At 38.8% G+C, this 24,219-nt stretch overlaps 1 protein-coding gene across 1 annotated transcript in view; it reads left to right on the top strand.

Annotated features, from left to right (window-relative positions):
• Nucleotides 1–24,219, top strand: part of Art4 (arginine methyltransferase 4) — a 73,332-nt gene that overhangs the window by 45,833 nt on the left and 3,280 nt on the right. The window contains exons 10-11 of the mRNA XM_075362259.1: nt 4,025–4,111; nt 14,240–14,370. Coding sequence (XP_075218374.1) covers nt 4,025–4,111; nt 14,240–14,370 — 218 coding nt within the window. The remainder of the gene's footprint in view (nt 1–4,024; nt 4,112–14,239; nt 14,371–24,219) is intronic.

Genomic DNA, 24,219 nt, shown 5'->3' with positions numbered 1-24,219 from the left:
GCAGGTGCATGTGCGGTACTCCCAGATGTAGTGTTGAATGTCCTTTGATCATCCACACCAGGGCGAGGCATTTGAGCACATTGGAGTGATATTTCTTCTCTGCCTCTGAAAGCTTCGTGCTGGTGTATGAGATGACTCTTCACTCTGGGTTTTTGGCTTGCTGGTAAAGCATGGCTCCCAGTCCTCACTGGCTGGTGTCAGTTTGCAAAACTGTAGGATGCTCTGGATCTGGCCGAGATAACTTCAACGGTCTGTTGAAGGCCTGCCGAACAGATTTGAAGACTTGCTTTGTGGTGTCTGTTATTTCCAGTGTTTTCACTGCAACAGGACAGTCAGCATTGCGGAAAGCTCTGAAATCTAGGGATATATTCTTGCAGCCAGTGACAGATGCCGAGAAATTTCTGCAGCTCTTTTCTTGATCTGGTAGTCATGTGTTCGATGATGGCACCTAAGTGTTCCTCCTGTGGAATATTGCCCGTGGGTGTGATTTCATGACCCAAAAATGACACCTCATCTTGGCCAAATTGGCATTTCTCCAAAGTGCACGTCAGGTGGTGAAGTTGTAGGCATTCCAGAACCAAGTCTAGGTGGTGTAAGTTTCTTCCCAGCTACTGTAAACAATGATATCGTCCAGGAAGATGAGGCAGCACTGGCGTAGAAGGCCAGTGAGAACGTTGTGCATTAGGTGCTGGAATGTGCTAGGTGCATTCTTTAAGCAGAATGGCTTGACTTGGAACTAATATCGGCTATCTACTGGGTGTAAACTGAACTGAAAAGGGTGTAAAATGTTTGGCTGATTCCTCAACGGGTATCTGCCACTAGCCTTTTTTAAGGTCGATTGTAGAGAACACACAGGTGCTTCCCAGGTCTTTAATAGTCTCATAAATCAGTTGTAGTCCACATCTTCTGTGATGTTGTTCAGGCACCGGAAGTCTACACAAAATCGTGGTGAAGAGTCCTTCTTAACAATGACTACTGGTGAGTTTTGTAGGGCGATGTCAATGGCTCTATCACCTCCTGCCTCAGCATATTTTCCACTTGTTCTCTTATAATCCTTTTCTTTTCTTTACTGTACCAGTACTTCTGTATGCGAAATGGCTGGTTTCCTTTCCGATGTCAGATCTCATGTACTGCTGAACTAGTTTGTTGCAAGGGAGTACTTTAAAATACTTCCTTGTGCTGCTTTAACAGTGTCTCCAATCTTTTTTTTTTATGTAGGAGTTGGGAAAATTTGCAACCAAACATCAAGGCGCTGCTTGGTGTGTGGGGTTTCCTGCCGCAGCAGGGACCTACTAAAAACCCTCCCCCTCCCAAGGTTTGGTTACAGAACCACCCTAATGTATGACATTGTCACCATGAGTGTCAATGGGCACTTCCCATGCTGCTCTTCTGTGAAGGCATCCAGTGTCCCCCAGGGACACCCGGCGACATGATCCTGTTGGACTTCCGCTGCCCACCCTCGGAAGCTTGCCTTTTGCCCCCATTTTGAGACCAGAATTACCCTACGTTCAGGTTTCTTTCTCAAACTTTGTCGAGAGTACTCTGTAAAACCAATTCGAACATCTGTTCCAATCATTCTTTGAACCCATCAAAGTTGCCATCACCTCCTCAGGTGAGATGTCCTTGTCAAGTGCCCTTTCTGCCTCCCATCTTGGACATCCCAGAAAGGTATGCTCAACATTGTCCATACCCTCACAATACTGGCATATCATTGATCTGTGTCTTCTTGCATGGAGGTAGATCCCAAACGATCCATTTCTCGAGAGGCACTGGACCATCCAGAAATCCATCTCCCCATACCCTTTGGTGATACAGGTGCTTATGAATGGTGTTAGATGATGCATCCATCGTCCAGTCTTTGCATTGTCCCACCTCTCTTGTCATTTATCTAATAAGTCCTTCTGGTGTCCGTGGGATCCCTGCCTGTGTGTCTTGTCTGAATGCTTTTTTGCTAAGAGGCCCACAGGTGGCATTTCCATAATCCCAAGGACCACCTTGATGGAAACCGACCTGTACGCCTGCGCCACTCTCAGTACCAGTCTTTGGTAGACACTGTGCACTTTTTGCCTCTTGTGTTGAGTTTTGCACCCTACCGATGCTGCATACATCATAACAGAGGTCACCATAGTTGCTATAACTTTTCTCTTAGAGGTTCTAGGGCTCCCGATGTTTGCCATCAATCTGGTTAATGCAGAGGTGACCCTTTCAGCCTTCTTAGGTACCTCTGCCATGTGTGTTGTGAACCCCCTCAAGTTGTTGAGCCAGACACTGAGGTACCTGGCTCTCATAGAGGGGATCATCTCAGCTCCTTCCAGTCTAACAAGGTTGGCACCTGCCTCCTCACTGTCATGAGAACCATCTCTGATTTATTGGCTGAAACTGTTAAGCCCCTTTCAGCCATCCATCCCACTACCCATTCTAGTTTTTTTGGCTAATAGCCTCACCTTCCAGAGCAGAGGGCTCACTATTGACCCTTAGGGTACCCCTTGTTCCATGGCCATGACTACTTCCTCCCCTCTCCTTGAAACAGCCACCATTTCCCTACCTGGCAGATAGTCTTGGACCATCCTGACCAGGTAGGGAGCTACCCTCCTCTCCATCAGGAGTTTCAGGATTGCATCCCAGTAGACACTAATAAATGTGTTCTTGGTATCTACCAGTATTATTAATGGTTTCCTCCTATATCTGTTACCTGTTGCTGCCACATTCACCGACTGCATTACTCTACTGATAGTCCTGATGGTTGACCTTTCTTTTCTAAATCCAAATTAGTTGTCTGAGAGGCCACCCTTTGTCTTTCTAGACTTTCTAGTGTCTTTCTAGATTAATCTCCAAACTACGAGTCAATAGGGCTTCAAAGATTTTCCCTAATGTATTGATTAATTTTATGGGTCTAAACCTTTTCTTTTCCTTTGATACCAGGACCAGCCTTTCTCTTTTTTTTCTGTTTACCCTCCGGTAACTACCGTTTAGATAATACGTCAGAGGATGAATGAGGATGATATGTATGAGTGTAAATGAAGTGTAGTCTTGTACATTCTCAGTTCGACCATTCCTGAGATGTGTGGTTAATTGAAACCCAACCACCAAAGAACACCGGTATCCATGATCTAGTATTCAAATCCGTGTAGAAATAACTGGCTTTACAAGGACTTGAATGCTGGAACTCTTGGCTTCCAAATCAGCTGATTTGGGAAGACGCGTTCACCACTAGACCAACCCGATGGGTTACCAGGACCAGCCTGGCCAGTTTCCAACTCCTGTGTATCTTCTCTTGGCGGATAACTCTATCAAACATCTCTAAGAACGTCAATGGTAATGCCTCAAGGAGCACCTTCATAATCTCTGCTGACACCCCATCCAGTCCCTTTCAGGGTTTTAGTTTGCGGCTGCAAATCTTAATTCTTCAGTTGTGTTGTGAACCAAGGAATCTCTCCAGCCATAATTTCTCCTTTTCCAAATCCTTAGGAAAGAGTTTGTGCACGACCTCAACCAGTTGTGCAGTCGGCAACCTCGGTATCGCTTTTGCGATTTGCATCTCTGACAGGGTTATCGTCTAGCCTGTTACATATTTCTTTTCATCTTTTCTGCTTAGCTCTGATTATCTTCTGTTTGAGTTAGTTCTGGGCTTGTTTTCATAGTTCTGCATCATTCTCATAGGTTGCTGGGTCTCCTCCTCTCCTTCCTCTTGTGGCCTGCTGCTGGTATTTAATACAGTTCTTCCTAATTGCTTCAATTTCTGGGGATCACCAGTACACTGGTCTCTGTCCCTTTTTCGCACACCGTTCTGCCAGGGTCTCCCTGCAGGTCACCCCTGTTATATCATGTAGTACCTCAGGTTCTATACTGTTTGCAGGAAAGACATATTTTTCCCGCACTTATCTGATACTATTTAATCTATTCTGAAAACCTGCAGGAAAGTAAATGACATGTTTTGTTGAATAGATCAGTGCTGTAGGATTAATCTTAAGTGATATCAGATTAAGGAATATTACAGTTAATTCTTTATTTAAATTTATTTCAGCTGTTAATATGGTGAATGGAATTTCTGTAAATGGCCTTGGTGAAGTGTCAATGGATGCGCCACAAAATGCAAATATCATAAGTCTTGGTAAGTAATTTACTTTCCTGACAGTGATTTACTTATTTACTGCCAATGAACAGTAACACATTTTTATTTCATTCCAGCTGAGAATTAAAAAAGAAATTATTTTTATGTAATAATTATTATTAGAGTCCGTGACTCATTTCACTACAAATTTAATCATAGAAGAATTTTAAAATATATCAATTTGTTAACTACAGTAAACTTTGTTCTTTGTAATCTTGGTAAGTGAGCAGAAATATTTAAAGATTTAATTTTTTCCACTTCAATTTTCATTTAGATTTGCAGTTTGCATTTTTCATGAATTATTTGAAAAACAAGACAATTACTATAACTAAGAACACATCTATTAAAATGCACAGTAAGGTTAATTATTCATTTACTTTGTTTAGTGGTTTAGATGAAATGAAATCAGTGCTGTTCATAGTACATGTTGAAATCAGGGTAAATAAATTTCTGTGTTTTAGTCTAAACAACTTGTTATTTGACAAACAAATTGTCATGTTAATTGGTCCTCTTGTGGTAATACATGTAACACATTCATGGCATGTTGGATTATTTTTTGTTGTGTTTCTGTGGCAATGGATGGGTAAATCTGTTTATTTTTATATAAAAATGCTTATTGTGATTGAAGAAATATATATAATTTTTTGTGTGCTTTGTGATATTTTGTTAATATTATGTTTATATTATGAGGATACCTCATAATTATATTTCAGTTGGTGTCTAGCTGAAGTTTAGTTATGGAGACTTGTTCTTGACTGAACAAGAACACCATGACTGAAAATTGAAAACATACTGTTAATATTTTTACAAAGAGGACAGTCCTGCCAGAAAAACTGTTAGAATCACTCAGTGCTGAGAAAATTCTGTCTTAAGAGTAGTTGCTCTATCAAATTTGATAATACATACACTATACTGAATTGTAATAGTGTGTGTTTATATTCTACTTATGTATCTTGACACCTTTTGCAGTCCCCATCTGACATCTTTTGTTTCTTTGTAAAGAGCCATGTTATCTGTAATATGCAGAGTATAAAAGCTTCCTTTTGAGCTTTATACTTCTTGTGTTTATATATGTTTTTTTTTACTGATTTGACGATCTTATCCATTTTGTGTTGTACATATTTTTTAACTTGAAAATATTTATTTCATGTTAACTGGGAACATCATGTTTTCCCAGTTATTTACTTTGTGTATTATAATATTTTCTTTGTATTTTTGAGCTTGAAGTATATATTTTTCACAGATTAGAGGGTTTTTAGCATATTTTACTGGTTATTTAGCTTCTACCTTAGCTTTATTGCATATTTGCCTCACATGGTACTCTTTTTTAACATTTAGGTTTTGTTGAAGTACTGTAAATATTGTAAGAAATTTTTGTAAAAAAAAAAAAAAAATAACAATAAGATTTGAGTAGCTGATATGAAAATGGTGTTAAATTCATTTGAAGGTGTTTGTACACTTTTTTGTTTAAGCAAAACATATGAGCTTGTTCACATTGAAGCTTTGGTATGATTTTTGTTTCAAAAAAATTAAAATCTATGGTTTCACTTGTGAGAAAAGTATTATGCTTAATAAAATAGTAATCTATTTAATAATACTGAAAAAAGATAATGTCTTCCTTCCTTATCTAAAGAATCAAACTCCAAAAAAATAAATAAAAAATATTAAATAGCCATTTGAAAAATTGTGAATAAATGTAAAACATAAAAGTTATAGTGTTAGTCAACACAAGACTTCATAGCAAAATTACAATATCTGTGATTGTTGTGACAGAATGAATAAACTAAAAAACATAGATAGCAGCTTAATAAGAAAATAACTATTATGATAAATGTGTCAGAAAAAAAACATGATTAGAAATATTCTATACTAATTCAGATTCATCTTCAGAGTTAACTTCTAAGCTTTCATCTTCAATTTTACTATAAAAGTCAAGTTTTGCTTCACCCATGCCACTGATTTCCATAGTGAAGGGTTTGTAAGAGTGTGTATCATTCATTTTGCATCTTTTGATTACTACACCTCTACTATCAGATGTTATTCTTGGATTTGTTGGTGATTTACTTTCTTGATCAGTGATTTTTGGTCGGCACCCACAAACACATAAATTAGTTCTCTGTTAACAAGAACCTTCTTTTCTTCTTTTTAACCTTGAGAAAAGTATATTTTTCACTTGTAGAGACTGAAAATGCCATGATCTGGTCATTGCAGTACATCATCTACAATTTCCAATCTTGAATGGGGCAATCTTGTTTGATATGTGATACTATGAAATGTTACTCTATTACCTAGATATATTCATCAAGGTTGTTCATCATAAACTTTGCTTTAAACTTTCATTTCAGATTTCCAAATACCCTTTCAGGAGGAGTACATGAATGACCAGCAATTGGACAAAAGCTTATGTTCTTTAAACTTCCAGTAATACCATCTTAATAACATCTCAGTGTAGTTTTGTTTTTATTTTGACTGCCACAGCTGTCAGGGAACAGTTTGACTGTGGTGATCATATCCAACACTCACCTAATGGGCTTGTGATAAATAGCATAGGATATTTGTTTTGATCTTTTGGTAGAATTTAATTTTAACTTCAGAGATATGCTAATCTGTTCATCATGTTTTGGAAAGATATTGATACAGCTTCATAAATTTAAAGTTGTAGAGATGACTTTTATAATAACCAGTTGAGTCAGTACTTTTGGGAGTTCTGGCGGTCATAATTCAAATCAGTTCATTAAATTTTTTTTTTCAATTATTTCATGAAAGGTTATTTGGTAATCTACTTCAGGAAGTAGGCAACAGGTTGTGATTCCTTCCTTAAATGTGTGCTAAGAACGTTTTGTACTTTCAACTGTACTTTTAACATTTATTTTTTTATCCTGATTACTTATTTGACATTCAATCATTTTTTATGTTAAGTATCTGTCACTGAACGGATTAACAAAACCAATATTTAAGTTTTCACAAAAATTAGTCCAAAAGAACTCAAACTCATCCTTCAAATCTTCTCAAGGATTACAGTTCTGAACATATCCTATATATCTTTTAACGTAAGTTTGTTGGTTAAATATTCACACAATGTTTTGTTCAGCAGTATCTGGGTAACCTTTGGTGAGTACCTGGAAAAAATGAGACATAAAAATTTTATTATGTCAGATCTCAATATTTCTTTTTTAAATTAATTTTAATGCACAATTTTGTAGTTTAGCCATGATCCTGCCTGCTGAGATTAGGCTAGGATAGATTGTACATTCAATGCCAAAAGGATTATATCTTATTTTTATGAAAAATAGTATTCTCTAACAGTGCAATATTTAAGGTATAGATTTTTTTTAACGTGAATTATATTGTTACTAGTCTAGTCTATATGATTTTATTGCATTTTCTACTGTACTATGCTATTCTCGTTTAATATCAAATTAACCGTGGATGCCTGAATGCAGGCATCCAGGAACTGTGTTTGAGCTGAACTCAAGTTCCTATGCTTAATGTTGTGCTCTGGCATAATATGCAATACTACATACAGTTCCATTTAATTACTGACAGTGGGAAATAATACTTTAATGATATCCTTAAAAAAATTGACAGTTCACAGCACTTTTCATATTTCCGATTATAGTGAATGAGGTCTGTACAGAAAATAACTGAACATTTTTATTTGTGTGCCAGAGGAGATATTTAGTGACATGCAGTTGGCAGTGTTGTGTTCCATATAACCTCCTCTGTAACTACATGTTCTTGGATTGTTGATATCTCATTTAGTTTTCTATTTATCACTTCTCGGCCTCTGGCCTCGTACTGTAAACTTGCAATTTGTATTATTGTTAGTGATTTTCTGCAAGGACAGTGTTCTATGTACACGCCATTGGGGCTGTACAATGATTGGTGGCAGTTAGTCAACCTGTGTTGCTGCGAAATTTTTCACAGAACAGCGGCGTAGTGTGTTGCAGGAGGGCCACTGTCAGCTTAATAAGGACATTTTATTTGTGTGTTGGTGCCCCCAATTTGTAGTTCGTGAGGCCAATAAACTTTCTGGATCCTCTGGCAGGTTCGGGAAGGGATTTTGCTCTGACCTTGCCGGTGGTCTGACTTAGGAGCTTTTAGCTTTTGAAGTTTCGAGCAGGTTTTGAGAAGCAGGTGACCTCCAGTTCTGAAGGTTTAGGGTGGACTGAGGAGATGCGGTCAGAGTGGAGCCAAATCTCCTCAAAAAAGGAGTCGAGAGTGTCCTTGGATGTTTGGCAGCTTGTTGACTCCTATTTGAGTCAGTATGCGTTGTTGGTTTCGGGTCTGACATTAAAATGTGAGGGACTCCAAGGTGCCAACCTTGCCTTGGATTCTGTTGTCTCACGACTGTCCGACAAGGTGGACCAGGTTGTGGAGGGAGTCAGGGGCTTCAAGTCGGTAACGGTTGAAGCTCTGGGTGAACTTCACAAGTCTATGAAACGGGTGGAGGAGAAGGTTAAAAAGCCTGTCTCCTTTGCCACAGTGACTGCCTGCGCCAGTGCCTAAGCGGATTAGTCCGATTAGTGGGCGGAAGGCTCAGTTGCTGGCTGAGTGGAGGCCGCAGATATTGGTATACAATATGCCAAGGGTGGAGGAGCCCAAAATCCTCAGGGCCATGCGTAGGCAAAATCCTACATTGGATATGTCTGTCGAGGATTTCCTTTGGGAAACCAAGGTGGTCAGACAGCTTGGGAGGAAAGAAGCCCCAAAGAGTTACTGGATGTTGGAGACCTCGCCAAAGATCTGGCACGTGAATGGCTGGTGGATGTTCGTTTTTCGGGTGGACCTCATGTAGGGTCGTCAACCATATAGAGGTTGCCTGGTGCTACAGGTGTCAGGGCTTTGGTCACACCTCTCTCCACTGCAGGGTGCAGTTGAAGATCGTGTGGTCATGCTCTTCCAGGGCACAGGGCAACCAATTGCCTGGCAAGTCTGCGTCTGCCAAGTGCGCTGCCTGTACCTTGGTGAAAGGCAATGATGCTGGACAGCGGGTCGTGGGTAGGCAGTGCAGGGTGTATGATATTACAAGGGCAAGAGCTGTAAAAAACAGCTTATGGCAATACATGAATTGGGGGAAGCCTTTGAGGACAGACTCCACCATGTTTGGACTCCAATGTTTGTGCCTGGGGCAGTTGAATCTGCATCATGCCCGGGCAGCCATGAGGCTCCTTGAGGAGTACAACCTTGAGGTCCTCTTGGTCCAGGAGCCATATGCGGTCGGGGGTAGAGTGGTTCACGGGGTGGATGTTATTCATTCTTGTGGGGGGCGGCCGATCTTTGTGGTCGTGGTTGGCTCAGATTCATTGGGGTGTCTTTTGGATTCCCCAATGGTCAAATGAGCAATTCACTGTCGTATGAGTCACGAGGAGTACACTCAATGTCATACTAGTGTCAGGATACTTCCAGTTTGGATGGAGTATTGATGAATTGCTGGTGAAGTTGGGTAGGATTCTTGATGGTCTCCCAGGCACCAGAGTGCTGGTTGCTCTGGATGCTAATACCAAGCCTGGGGTTCACCACTCACTGACCCCAGAGGCACTGGTCTCGAACAGTTCGTGGAAGTCACGAACCTCTATTTGATTAATGATGCAGAACAACTGTCAAATTTCTCTTCCAAACTGGGGAAAAGTTACATTGACGTCACTTTGGTGATGGGTAACTTGCTGCGAAGTACAAGTAGTTGGACTGTCACACCTGAGGCCAGTGTGAGCGATCATAGGCTTATAACCTATGAGATCATTTACGGAGGCGTTCTAAGAGTTCCAGATTCAGGATGCTATAACCGAAAAGGCCTGAATCAGCACAGGCTGCGGCACAAGTTCGCGCGCGGCTGCCTTGCAGGGGGTTGGAATGGCGCATGGAGCACAGAGAGGAGGTGGAATTGATGGCTGAACAATTCGACTGGGTTATCAAGACTGGCTGTGATAGGGTCTTACAGCAGCCTCAGCCAATGGACAGACCCTTAGGTAGTGGCCAGTTCACTGATCGGGGAATGCCTAGCGCCATCCTGCGCACAAGAGTTAGGTCTGCTAGGAGAAGATACCAGCGTCGCCCCCTAACAGGCATTATCATTGATGACATGCACGCTGAGCATCTGCGGATCTCATTACGCCTGTAATGAGTATGTTCATGCACTCAAGGAAACCAGATTCAAGTTATCGCAAGACTCGATAAGCGAGTTGCAGCGTAGTCTCTGGCAGCTTGCAAAATCATGTTACTGGCCAAAGCCATTGCACGTGCTGTCCAGTGTTTGATGCAGGTTTGGTGGTTGTGACCACGCTTTAACAACTGTGGCGACTTACCAGGCGTTCCTGGATACTCTGTTTCCAGATGTTCTGGAGGGTGAAGCAGAGGTCAGCATTAGGGTGGTGGCTACAGGGCTGTGGATCCCTTAGATATAGACTTGAGTGGTTTCTCGATTGGCACTGTAAAAAGCACCGAGGATTGACCAACTTGATCAGGATATATTCTACCATCTGCTGCCTGTCGTAAGAGAGTCGCTTGGCAGGCTGTTAATGAGGTGAACAACCTGTCATGAGGTGGCAGGCTGCTTCCCGATTTGTTGAAAAGTGGCTTTGGTGAGGGTGCTCTTAAAACCAGGAAAGGATCCTAGTGAGGTCGGCAGTTATCGGCCCATCAGCCTTTTGCCAATAATCAGCAAGTTGTTTGAATGGCTGGTTGTGGAACAGCTGTGGGAAAGCATTGAGGTGAACTGTTTTCTAAATCCAGGCAAGTATGGCTCCACGAAAGGGGTTGGCACTGTAGATTGCATCTTACATGCTCTTGCCGAGGTGGAAAGCGCCGACTGTAAATATATTTTGGCAATTTTTAGACATAGAGGCAGCATTTCCTTCCTTGTGTTGAAGCTCTGTCCTCCATGAGTTGGAACGCCGTAGCCCTATTTGTCTAATTTTACGGCTGTTTAAAAATGCACACCTAGCTGTGGAAAAAATCCGTCACCAGGGGAAGCCCGCAGGGTTTCGTTCTTGGTTCCCTGCTGTGGAACCTGGTATTTGACGGGTTTCTGGGATTGACATTTCCAGAAGAGGTCATGGCCCAAGCTTTTGCTAATGACTGTCTTCTTTTAGTTCGTGGTAATTCACGACTGCAGCTGAAGATCAAGCGCAACTGGCCTTGTCGACCGCAGAGTGTTGGATGGACATTCAAAATTTAAAGACTTCTGTGCCCAAGACGAAGTTTATACTTCTCAAGGGTGCAGACAAATTATCATGCAGTCGAAACCCCCACATTAAGTTTAAAGGCTTTGTAATCAGCTGAGTGAGAATTCATAAGTATCTAGGTGTTTGTTTGATGAGAAGTTGCTGTTTAGCAACCACATTAGGCAAGTAGCAGTGGACGCCGTCTCAGTGATGCACAAACTTAGGAGGATTGCTTGGAAGGACTGTGGGTTGTTTGGCCGTCAAATCTACATGGTGTGCAGAGGTGTCTTCGAAAGCATGATTTCTTACGTGTTGCCTGTTTGGGCGCATAAGTTGGATATGAATAGAGCACGTGGGAGTGCCCAGTGCAGAGCCTTAACTGTATGCACTGGTGTTTTTAAAACAACCTCCTAAGAGGCTACCACTGTAATGGGAAAGGCTATCCCAATCGATTTAGTGGTGAATGTACGGGCAGCCATGTGGAGATTGCGAAGAGGCCGGGAGGCCGAGTTATTTAGGATGTGGTTTTGGGCCGGGCCAGCACCAGAACGGAACGATGATCACAATGCACTGGAACAAAATTTCATTCAGTTGCCCATCTTCCGCCTGTGGAAAAGGCTGCAGAGCCTTGCAATGGATGCATGGCAGCTGGAATGGGATAATATGACTAAGGGAAGACCCCTGTACAAGTTTATACGGGATCTGGGGGGGATGGTATGCCTCGAGTTTGTTTTTAAGGGGAACAGGTGCCCAGGTGCTCACTAACCATATTAATTTGAACCAATATCTGTTTTGGTTCTGCCTGGCAGCAGATGAGCTGTGTGTCTGCGGAGAGGTCCAGTCGAATGAACACCTGATGTTTGACTGCCCTGCTCTTGTGGGGCCCAGAGACCGGGCCACCCTGGAACTTAGAGGTCATGGGGAAAATTGGCCATTCACAAGTGATGAGTCAATGTGGTGAGAGCTGCATTGTCAGACCATGTGGGAGTTCCTTGATGCGGTTGTTATGTTTAACTGACATCAGTAGTTTACTTAAGGGAAAGACTGCTAATGCACTGCTGCGGGAAGCTAACCTTGAGATATATGGCTGACCACCAGCCAGTTACGGCTCAAGCGCTTTAGTATGGTGACAGGTACTTGCTGGCATTCAGTGACCTAGGCGTGGCAGCGAATTGCTGTCTTTACAAAGTAAATTTTAATTTATGGATGTCATATATATTTTTAGTGGGTATATTTATAGTGTTATATATATTTTTAGTGGTTAACGGGGTGCGCCTACCCATTTTAGTAAATATATGACAAGTGAGCGGTTGGGACATGTAAGCTGGTGGTGTATGGCACTGCGCTTAGTCCACTCACGCTGTTAGGTAAGCTCTAGGAGCTATTTAGGACACTGGTTGCTAAACTGTTTCGAGGCTCAGTAGCCGTTTGTGGCACAGACATTCGGTCTTATGCTTTAGGGCGACCAAATGGAGTGGTGGCGGGAGAAACAACAAGCAAACCAATCTCATTTAGTTTTTGTGTTATTGTTGTTTGAGTGCATTGTGTTTAAATGTTAGCAGCGATTTTTATAATGTGTGATGTTCGGGAGCAATGATACAGTGTAAAATTTTGTGTGAAACTGGGGAAAACTTTCACAGAAATGTTTCAACTTTTGAAACAAGCTTATGGAGATGATGCTCTGGGCTGTACACAATGTTACAAATGGTTTTCATGGTTTAAAAGTGGTCACAGTCAACTGAAGATGACCCTCGACCAGGAAGGCCTTCGACTTAAACTGATGACACACATGTTCAGAAAATAAAAAATCTGATGCGTGCAAATTGTTGATTTACTCTCAGAGAACTTGCAGCAGAGGTTAGTGTAACAAAATTTCAGTCATCACAATGGATTGGCAAATGATCTCCTTGCCCCAAGAAAGCATGTCAGTCTTGATCTAATGTCAAATTGATCCTCTCTATTTTTTTCGATTTTAATGAAATTGTGCATTTTGAATTCTTGCTTCAAGGTGAAACAGTGAACCATGAGAACTACCAAGGCTTTTTACAATGGTTAGGTGAAAAAATTTGCAAAAAGAGACCAGACTTGTGGTAAGATAACTCATGGGTCCTTTACCACGACAATGCGCCTACACACTCGGCTTTGTCAGTTTGTCAGTTTTGTGTCAAACATCAGATGATTGTTCTCCCTCAGTGTCCCTACTTGCCAGACCTGGCTCCTTGTGATTTTTTTCTTATTTCCAAAATTAAAATCTGTGATGACAGAACGCCGTTTTGAGACTACTGATGACATTAAATCAAATTCATCAGAGACCTTAAAGGCCATTTCACTTGAAGCTATCCAGGACTGCTTCGCAAGCAGAAACACCGTTGGGGGAAAAGTGTGTGAATATGGGAGGAGAGTACGTTGAAGGGGGACAAGGACCAATAATCTGTAAAATTAATAAAGATTAAAAAAATAAAGTTTGGTTATTTTCTGAACAGACCTCGTATGTCCACTAATTTAGTCTTAAAAATTGAAAATTACAGAAGTTTTTCTTCAGAAAGGTGAAACTATCTTATTTATCTAGAAATGATAGTATTATTTGAATGTTATATATCAAACTTATTCATTAGAAATGTCAAAAAATGTCAGTCATGGGGATATTTACCTGCATAAGCTAATTTATTCATCATTCCACTTATATGAAATCCAGTTCTTTCTATCAGATTCTGCTTCAAACCTCTTTTTTCTCAAGTTTGTGTTTTAATCTTATCAAGTTTGTCACCGAACAAAGTACATACCGTGGCGTTCCAATAGATAAGACAATATGTAAATAAAAATCATGGGTGCAAGCTACTTGTTAATGGTTTTTTAATCTTTTTTTATTTTCCTCCTAATGCTTTTAAAGGTGTCTAAATGCTAAAATTGTTATGTAAATCTAGTTAATGTGTTTTCTAGAATAATATTTTATTTTTATGAGTAGTGTCACAACCAAACATCCATCCTGGGTCAATAAGCAGTACAGGTCGTCAGCGTGGTAGCATGCCAGGTTTGGCTCCTGGTGCAGCAACTTCCACCGGTGGTGGAATTTCACCCACACTTTTTACATCACCGGTAAGCTTGTATTACATATTATGTTTCTTTTTATGTTTACTGAAAACTGTTATGCATTCTTGCACATCTGTTTTAATTTCATATTTAATGTAATGTAATAAAAAAAATTTCTAATTTCATGAGTTTTGTACACTTAATTGTGTACTATTAAAAAGCTTTTAAACTGTGGCTTTTTGTAAAATATAAGGTGGTTTTCTTTTATTAGCTTATTTATTTTTATCTATAAACTTTTGAATTGGTTATCGAAGCAAACACTTTGTTAAATGAACTGCTTAATTGTGGATTGTTAGAAATAACATCTTTGTTAATCTATTTATGTATTTTGGGTAAGTCATTCTCATTAATTTCATCTGTTTTTTCATTGAGCATGTTAATTGTTAATATCACTGTGTAAATTAAGGTCCTTTCAAAATCATTCTGTTTAGATCGTACAGAGTATGCTTTCTTTCTATTGTTGATTTGTCTTGGGTTTTGTTCTCATATGTACAGTTTAAAGCTCATTTTAGTAGGAAACTTGTATTTGCTTATAATTTTGTACCACGTCTATTTTCCTTTTTTAAATTATTAGTAAAATATTTTTTAACAGATATTTTGATAGAGGTTTTTCAAATTTATAAAATGCAAAGATATAAGTAAGACATAAGACATATAGGTATATATATGTACAACAGTCTATCCGTTATGTAAAACTAGTGGAACTATAGTCTAGTAGCTTTCTGTCTTAACCTCTTAGTCTCTTTTAATTTTCATTTTACAATTACAGATAAGGTATCTTTAAGATCTTAACATAAAAATGTATGTAAATGATGAAAATTAATTTTTTTTAGAAGCTACAGTATACAGAAAAGTAATTATGTCATAAACTTGTTTAATGGAAATTATTAAATAAAAATGTTATTAATTCGTAAGAGATAATATTTTATATATTATTTTCAACAGGTTTTTTTTTAGATGAACTTTATTTTTGGGTTGATCACCAAAACAGTAATAGTGTGCATGTTATTCTACTATTCTTCTATGTAAAACAGAACATTTTTGCTTTTTCATAGCAATTAATCAGTGATTCTGTGTTTAAAAAAACATTATTAGTTTTATAATAATAGTGCAGTTTGGTTTGGTTATCAGGAATAAATTCATAAATTGAATGATTTTCAAATGTTCTCTTTGTTTTTTACCTAACTTATACTTTTGCTAATTATACATCAATTGATTTCTGTTCAGGAATTTATTGGTTTCCACATTTATCTTTAAATTTATGTATGTAGTACTTTTCTAATCAATAAATTTCTCTATTAATTATTTATATTTCTATAATCTCCGTGTAACAACTTTATACTTGTTATTTTGGAATTTTCACTAATAGTATTTTAAGTTGTGTTTGAACATTTCTCAGTCCTGTAATGTTCTAAAAATCTTTTCTTTTTTTAATGATGCTATATAATACATGTATATCATATTAGAATTGTGTCGTTTGATATATATATATTTATATACATAAAATAAATTCTTTTTTTTTAATTTTTAACAATTTTTAAATTTATTTTTAATTTCAAGCAATGCTGTATTTATTGTATCATTAGATAATTGTAATACATTCTTTTTTATTGTGTTTGATTATTTTTTTAAGTAGTTTTTCAGATGCAAATTAAGTTATTGCTTATTTTATTTATGCATTTTATAGTACATCCACCTTATATTTATATAATTTTTTTTTTAATATTATTTTATCATCACTAGTATTTATAACCTCTGTTTATTTTATTGTAATAAATATTATTTTTTGGATACTCACTGACTTAGAATCTTATGTATATTAATGTTATTTATTTATTTCCTGTACACATCTGCTTCAGTTTCTTTGTTTTTTACTATTTTTGTATAGAACATATCTGTTGTATGATTTTTTTGTTTTCAATGTAAATTATAATTTATTAAACATACTTTATTTTCATATTTATTATTTATAAATACTTGTAATTTATTATTTATATATTTTCCTGTTATTTATACATGATTAATATTTATATTACCCTTTATATGTAGGTGTTTTGGAAATAAATTGAAAGAATAACAGGTCATGTTCTACAAATGAAAATAAAGAAAACATTATATAATCATCAGTCAGAAAATGCTTCGGTTTCAAATTATACCTTGCAGAAAATTTCACCCTGAGTTCTGCTCTAAGGATAAAATGAAGCCATACTAAATTCTTTGAATCTAAATTAAGGGGTAAATTTGACAGTTTCCTATGGTTTTTGACCTGAAAATTTGAATAAAATAATTTCCATAACAGTATGAGTAGTAATGTTTTTTTTTTTTTTTTAATAATTGTAAAACAAAAAAAATTGTTGCAAATCTCAATTTTTTAGGGCTTACATAAATAACTTTGCTAAATTGCCAGTAATCAAATCGATTTTGCAACAAAATTTGTAGAGAATTTAATTCTTTCCATACAATGTATTTATTTTATTTCACGTTTTACTTACTTATTTAATTATTATTTGCTTTGTTTGGATAATTTTCAATTTAATTTAAGTATGCCTCTGGACCATCCATCCCATCATCACAAACTAAAGGTTGGGAAACACTGGCGTATGCTATTCTTTGCGGGATACTTTGATTCAGAAATTTTTCCATGTTTCTTGGAAGGATCCAGAACATATATAAGCTTCCACTTTTAGAAAAACACAATTGCAAGGAATGATATACTACCCTGAAACACAAGTAGTTTTTATAACTGACAAACAAAATAGATTGGAGTAGTAATACACAAGACCAAAAGTGGTGATAGCAACATTAAAGTGACACTTAAATAATGCAGTTCAAGCCAGTTTGGTTTCTAAGTTGTTCATCCAGTATAATGTATTTTTCTAATTTTTATTTATATGATAAAAAGTATTCATAATATCCCAAGGTGCCATGTTTGATGAAATTAAATGAATTGTATTCATTTATTTAATTTACAATTATATTATGTTTTGAAAGAAACTACAAAAAACCTATAGTTACGAGAATAAGGTGACAGAGTTTTTTTTTTATTAATAAAATCATGCGTACTTTTACTGTTTTGTATATTTTTAACAAATAGAATGAATATTTTAATAACTATTGAAAAAGAAAGCTTGTACAGGGCTATAAAATACTTTAATTATTATCAGTTATATATTATTGACACTTTCTTTAGATAAAGATTATATTAGATCTTGTCTGTGTAAAATAGTGTGGAGGGTCCTCAGATATTGGATAAAAAACAATAAATTTAATTCAGTAAATTCAATCATAAAAGCAATGGATTATTTGTTTTTGTGAGAGGGGTTGTAAAGAATAATAAACAAATTGTTTGTAATTCCTTAAAATACGACCAGAAAATTATACAGCGCTTAATGTGCATGGCTGAGCTTAGTACAATTACTCAAAAAAATGTTGTTCATTAACCACATATAAATAAGGAAGTGAAATATGGTGTCCTGTATTTGGCATTAGGAACACCTTTTACAAGTGAGCTATAATATAAATTAAGTTCATAAGTAACCAGTCACATTACAGATTTAAAAAATATTCCCATTGTTTGATGTGCTTTGCCAATGTGTTCTTATTATATGGCTTTACAATCTATGAAAAATGGGTTTTTGAAATTCCTTACTTTTGAGGCAGTGACTGAAAAAAGTGATCACTTTAGGTGGATGGTACAGATACCTTCTTTTTTTTTCGGTTGGAGGGAAAATCTGCAGCCAGATGCCCAGCACCTGCCCTACTGGGTGTGTGGGGTTTCCTGTATAATGCAGTGACACATTAAAAAATCTCCCCCTTATACAGCAGCCCGGATACCTGCCTTGCGGCCCTAATTCTCAGACTGCTGTTCTACCTGTGGGTCTGCATTTGATGGGTTGGGGAGTCCTGGGTATCTCATGGCAGTAGATGACCCCGAGGAGCCCCCCAACTTCCTCCTTGCCCAGGTTGTCTCCTCATCATCCACCCATGTTGGCTATGATACTCACGTCCTTTCTTCCTCTGTTTTCTTTCGTAGGATACTCCAACAAAATGACTATTGCTTTCCAGGCAGCTTTGGTGGACAACAACGTTCCATTAGGTTGGCCAAGCTTAACTGGTCTACAGCCTCATGACAAAGCTGCCTTTCTTCCACCCACCTTCAACATATGAAGATTGCTTGCTCAACTGTGTCTTCGTCGTCACAATAGGCACATTTAGGTGCGTCCCTTCTCTTCCATTGGTGTAGGTAAATGTTGAACGCACCATGGTCTGTCAGGAGCTGGTTAAGCTAACTGTTTGTCTCCCCAACTCCCAACAAGTCCACCTTCTGATGTTTGGAATGATATGGAAGGTCCACCTGCCTAGCCTTAACCTTTCCCACCTTTCCTGTCACTTTGTTATTAAATTGATGTGAGCATCATGCTTCAAGACTCCATTGCTTCTCTACGTCAGTTCCTCTACCCTGATTTCTGCAGGCAGCGAACCTGCTATGTGATGAATGCAGCGTCTGCTGACACTGTCCTGTAGGCTGATGTAATCCGGAGGGTCATTTTCCTCGTGACTATATTGAGTGCTAGTTTGCACTTCTCAAACTTCAGAGCACATTGCCATATCAGAGTTGCACATAAAACAATTGACGAGACTGTCATGGCCAGCAGTTTTCTCTTTCATGATCTAGGACCCCTACATTGGCCATCAGCCTCATCAGCCACTGATCACCCTATATGCCTAGGTGACCACTTCGTCTATGTGTCTGGTGAACTTGCGCATGTGGTCCAACCAGAAATCCAGATATTTCACCTGATGGGTCGGCTCCACCAGTGCATTATCTACAGTGACCTGTATTGGCGGGAGTTTCCTCCTTCCACTGGGACTAACTAACACATCTGTCTTCTTGTCCACAAGTGCCAACCCCTTACCCTCTGGTCGCATTCACTTTATAAACTAGTCTCTCTGGCTCCTTATCAACAGCGACTAGGACAATGTCAGCGAAAGCCACCGCCTCTACTCCATCTTGCCAATCAAGTCAAGTATGCCGTTGTATACAAGGTTCCATAGCAGCAGTCCCAACAATGACCCCTGAGGCACCTGACACTCCATATGAAATTCCATTCTACTTTCGGAGGAAGAACTAAGGATCTTTCTTTCCGACAGATAGTCATGTATCAGCCTCTTCAAGTAAGGGAAGGTGTTTCTTCTATCTAGTTCTTTTGTTTGGCTTTCCATTTAATGTTGTTGAATGTGTTCCAGACATCAAGGAAAACTAATAGTGATATCTTCCTGGTATGCCTGGAACCGTGTGCAGCTGTGTCAACAATAGAGTTGACTCATTTAAGTGCATCGATTGCTGATGTCCCCTCCCAAAAGCCAAACGGTTGATCTGAGAGACCACCAGCCGCCTCAACTTCCTTCTTAAGTCTATTCAATAGGAGCGCCTTGAAAAGTTTCCCCAATGTGTTCAATAGATGCAGCAGTCTACAACCTGCTGGGTCCACATCAATTCTACCAGGTTTCTTCAGCAAAACTAGCCTGGCATACTTCCACTCAGCTGGGATAAACCCGCTTCTGATGACTTGGTTGACTGCTTGCAACACTGTCATTGGGTCAAATTCCAATAGGCCCGTCACTACTTCTTCCAGAATCCCATCTGGTACAGGGCTTTTACCGGCTTGTCACTTGTGACTAGCTTCATGTAGCTCTATAATTCTGAATATAAGGATATGCATTGCCACTGTTTCATTCCAAAGCTGTACTTCACCCTTGGGGAACAGCGTCCTAATTATCTCTTGCAGTAACTCCCTGGGCAAAATGGGCAACTTCCTGCCAAATCGTCCCATAACGATTTTATACCTGTTTCTCCAGAGATCCTCTTTGACCTCCTCGCATAGTTCCACTCACTTCTTTTTGAACTGTTCAATCACCAATCTCATATCTGCTCTGCATTCGGAGAGCCAGCATCTAGCCTGAGTACTGTTGATGTCAGCCCTTTTCTTCCTTTGGAGGGTCCTCCTGGCCTTTTTACATTCCTTCTGGAGACTGGCCATTTCTGCATTCCACCAATAAGTTTCATGCTTGGTGGAGTGTCCACTCTGTGCACGAACATCTTCAAGCACCTCTTTTAGGACCTCTGCGAGTCCGTCTGCATCCACAGAACCCTTGGAAAGCTTCTCTTTCAATATTTCCTTGTATGGTACTATGTCCTTGTGTTTCAGCCTCTAAGCCCTGGGGGACGCCTCCATTCCACACTTGGCCTGTATTATCTTGAACTCAATGTAAAGGTGGTCACTCAGAGTTTCCTCATCCAGTACTTTCCCCCCTCGAAGTCTGTTGTACACCCTCTTGTGGACAAAGGTATAATCAAGGATACTCAACATATCCCCTTTACTGAAAGTGGCCACCCCTATTTTGTTGGTACATGTTAGACAGCCAGAGCCATGGCTTTTGATAGGATGGCTCCTGAATGGTTAGTGGTACTGCAACCCCATTCTTGGCATTGGACATTGAAGTTACCAGCCACTATGCATGGATACTCGCTGCCGAGGACAACTTCAATGAGCTCTTCCACTCTTTGTTCAAATTCATCGATAACTAGATTTGGTGAATAGTAGCAGCTGAATATCCTTAACTTGGTAGCATCGACTCATGTAAACCCATGACCCTAGCCAGTGTTTGAGATTGCTACACTCTGCCCCATGTGGAGAATGGTGGCATCACGGAAATTATCCTTGTCCCATTTCCAATTTTCAATGACAGCAAGATTAGGTTCGCCGAAAACAATCAGGACACCCTTTCTTTTCTTGGTAGCTGCCCACAACAAGTCATGAGCACTCCTACTTCTATTTGGAGAATCTTCATTTCTGGGTTTTGTCACACTTCTTGCTACCAAAGTTGTGTCCCTCCATTCCATAGTCGATGCACTTCGTCCCTGCTGTGCACTGACCCTTGCAGTGTCCTTCTGCGCCGCAATTGAAGCAAAATTTGGACAGTCTGGCCCCTTGCAGTTGGTTGTCCTACGTCCTGCTGACCAACACTTGAAGAATCTCTTCCGTGGACTGGAGAGGTACTCTGCAGGAGACCCAACCAATGCGGACTCATCCTTTTGTAAGAATGACTGCTACATTACCATCCCAACCCCGTACGAGAAGACACCCGTCTTGTGACGCTTCCAGTCGCCACACCACCCCTCCTATTTCTAGCCCTGATGGGCTTTAATAGGATGCCACATTACCAGCAGGCACAATCACGGCAGCAACTTTGGTAGAACCAAAGGCTGGCTTGGTCGAAATGACCTTAGTAGGTCCACTAGTTCGTAGAGCCACCCGCATACCTTCTTTGATTTCACTGGTAGTGATCCTCATTTATATCTGATGAGTAGGTGGACAAACCTGACTTGCCTGCCATCCATTGACACGTCCACTCCCTCCATTTTGATAGAAATGGCCTTTTTGAGTCTTTCTGTAGCATCACCCTTGGAGTTAATTCTTATCTAAAGGTCTTCTTTGGGGCCCTTTCTTGTTGAGAGGATCCTTTCTGCATCCTCCGCCACACAGGATTTCACTTGTCTCAGGTCTGCATAAGATCTTCCTTCTGCTTTCACTACAACCATTGTGATTGGGACTCTGGTTGTCTTTTGTCTTTCTTAGCCCTGAGCTTGTTTCTCTGGTCCTGGATTCTCTCGAGGTATACCATGAATTTCATTTTAGACCTCTAGCCATGATATTCCATGACTCTTCTCATGGTTTGCCCTATTTTGTCGGCAACCCTGCTGAAGCTGACCTTGTCTTTCTCGAGAACCATGTTTACTGTTCTAGAAAGGTCACTGCTGGCCTTATCTTTCCTCTTGCCCGTGTTGACTATTACCATGTAATTTGTCTTACTGTTGCAATCAATTTCCTTTCCAGTTAGGACCCCAGCACTCGGTTTTTTGGCCAGGACCGGACCCGCTATTAGTTTTTTCTTTTGTATTAAACTCTTAATCCAAGGAACTCCTGCTGCTGTATTCTTCTACAGGTCTTGGTCCATCTTTGTGGCCAGATCAATAACCATCACTGTTTCCACTTCATCATCTAGAACAGGTTCAGCGACCAGCTCAGTATATCTAATAAAACTCTCTGAGACAGCACTTGTGTACAAGTTTAGCTAAACTCTCCTCGTCAGTCCCCTCCTTGAGCGCCGTCTGTATCTCTTGACGAGTTAATGGAGGGAGTCTGGGTGGCAGGCTACCATCTATCTTGAGCCACTGGCCTCTGGAGAAATACACTGGGAGCAATGAAGGTCATCAACCCTCATTAGGTCACCCAGCTTCCTGGCACATTCTTTTATCTCTGTTTTGGTGGAGACATTGAGCCTATTGATCTGCTTGATTTGCTCACCCAGCTCAAGCAGCGACGACCCAAACATATCTTAATCACCCTTCCTCTGTTGTTCACCTGAATTGCCAGTTCCTTCGCCTTAAACAGGTGATCTCGGGAGACTCTTTCTTGACCTTAAGACCTGTGTCTTGTCCTGTTGCATATTGCCAAAGAAATAATGTTGAAGGTGCACAAAAAAAAAGTCTAAGACTAAGAAAACAAAACTGTAACCAAGATGGTTGCCGCCTGTATTAGCCAAAATGTTTTGGGAAGCCAAAATTGGTTTGGATCACCAAAAGTAGTTTGGAAAACTAAAACTAGTGTGAAAACAGTTTTTTCACATACTTAACCTAGTTTATAGGTTAACCTACAATAAATAAAACTATAATAACTTAAATTATATAATGTATAACTAACTAAATACTCTATAGTACAGAATTTAGTTTAGAACACAATTAATTAATATCACTAAGTATAAGTATATATAACAGTATTACCTTGAAAGTTCACTAATCTACTTGATACCACCTGATCATTACAAGGCACATGAAAAATACAAAAAAGATCGCATACACCGAAAGTACACTCAGAAACCACTCACACAATTATAGTTCAAGCTATTGCACACCACTAGAACAATAAAACTACTGAAAAACTAGAAAAAACCACTAAAAAACACCAAAAAATCAGGAGCACAAAACAACAACTCTATGCTTTCCGGATCATCAACATAATCTCATGATACAGGTACCTAGCTAGTTAAAAGGTTCTGCTATATATGATTTTAGCATTTGTTTTTTATATAACGTACCTTCTTTTATGTTTTGTTGAAATATTTTTCTTGTAATTTATTTTAATATTTGATTATAGTTTTAGTGAAATAATAAGTTTGTTAGTTTTGCTTTTGTGTATTCTTATTCTGGTTTGACTCATTTCCATACCTGTTTCTTTATGTAATTTTATGTTTGATAGTGCTGTTATGTCTGAATGTTATTCTGCAATTCTGCGTTAATCCACCCCAAAATCCTGTGTTGCTCCTGAAACATTTGTTCTTGCTTTTTTTTGTGTCCTAAAGTAAAGAATTTTGTGTGTATATATATATTTTTTTTTTTAAATTCAAATAATTCATTAACATATTGACCACTGTGCTAATAAAATTTAATATTACATGAAATTTAAACCACCAAAACACACAGCAAATAGATAGTTTAACTTACCACATTAATTTGAAGAATTGTTTTTTTTCATGGGATCTGGTGGCTTCTTCAACTGGTATTTAATTCTATAATTACCTTAAAATAAATTGTTTTATAATTTGTGAATTTTAAATCTGTCAATTGTTAGATTTATAAATTTCATGTATAATATTGAATTGTGTAATTACATTATAATATAAAACTTTTAAAAATTTGTTATTTTAATTTTATTTTAGATTTTTTTTTTTTGTTTTGAAATATGAATGCATGTGCAAATTTTTCTGTCCAATAATGGAATGATGTAATTTTTA

Source organism: Lycorma delicatula, chromosome 4, assembly GCF_047948215.1.
Source record: "Lycorma delicatula isolate Av1 chromosome 4, ASM4794821v1, whole genome shotgun sequence".
Taxonomy (NCBI): domain Eukaryota; kingdom Metazoa; phylum Arthropoda; class Insecta; order Hemiptera; family Fulgoridae; genus Lycorma; species Lycorma delicatula.
This window is presented reverse-complemented; position numbering and strand designations above follow the sequence as displayed.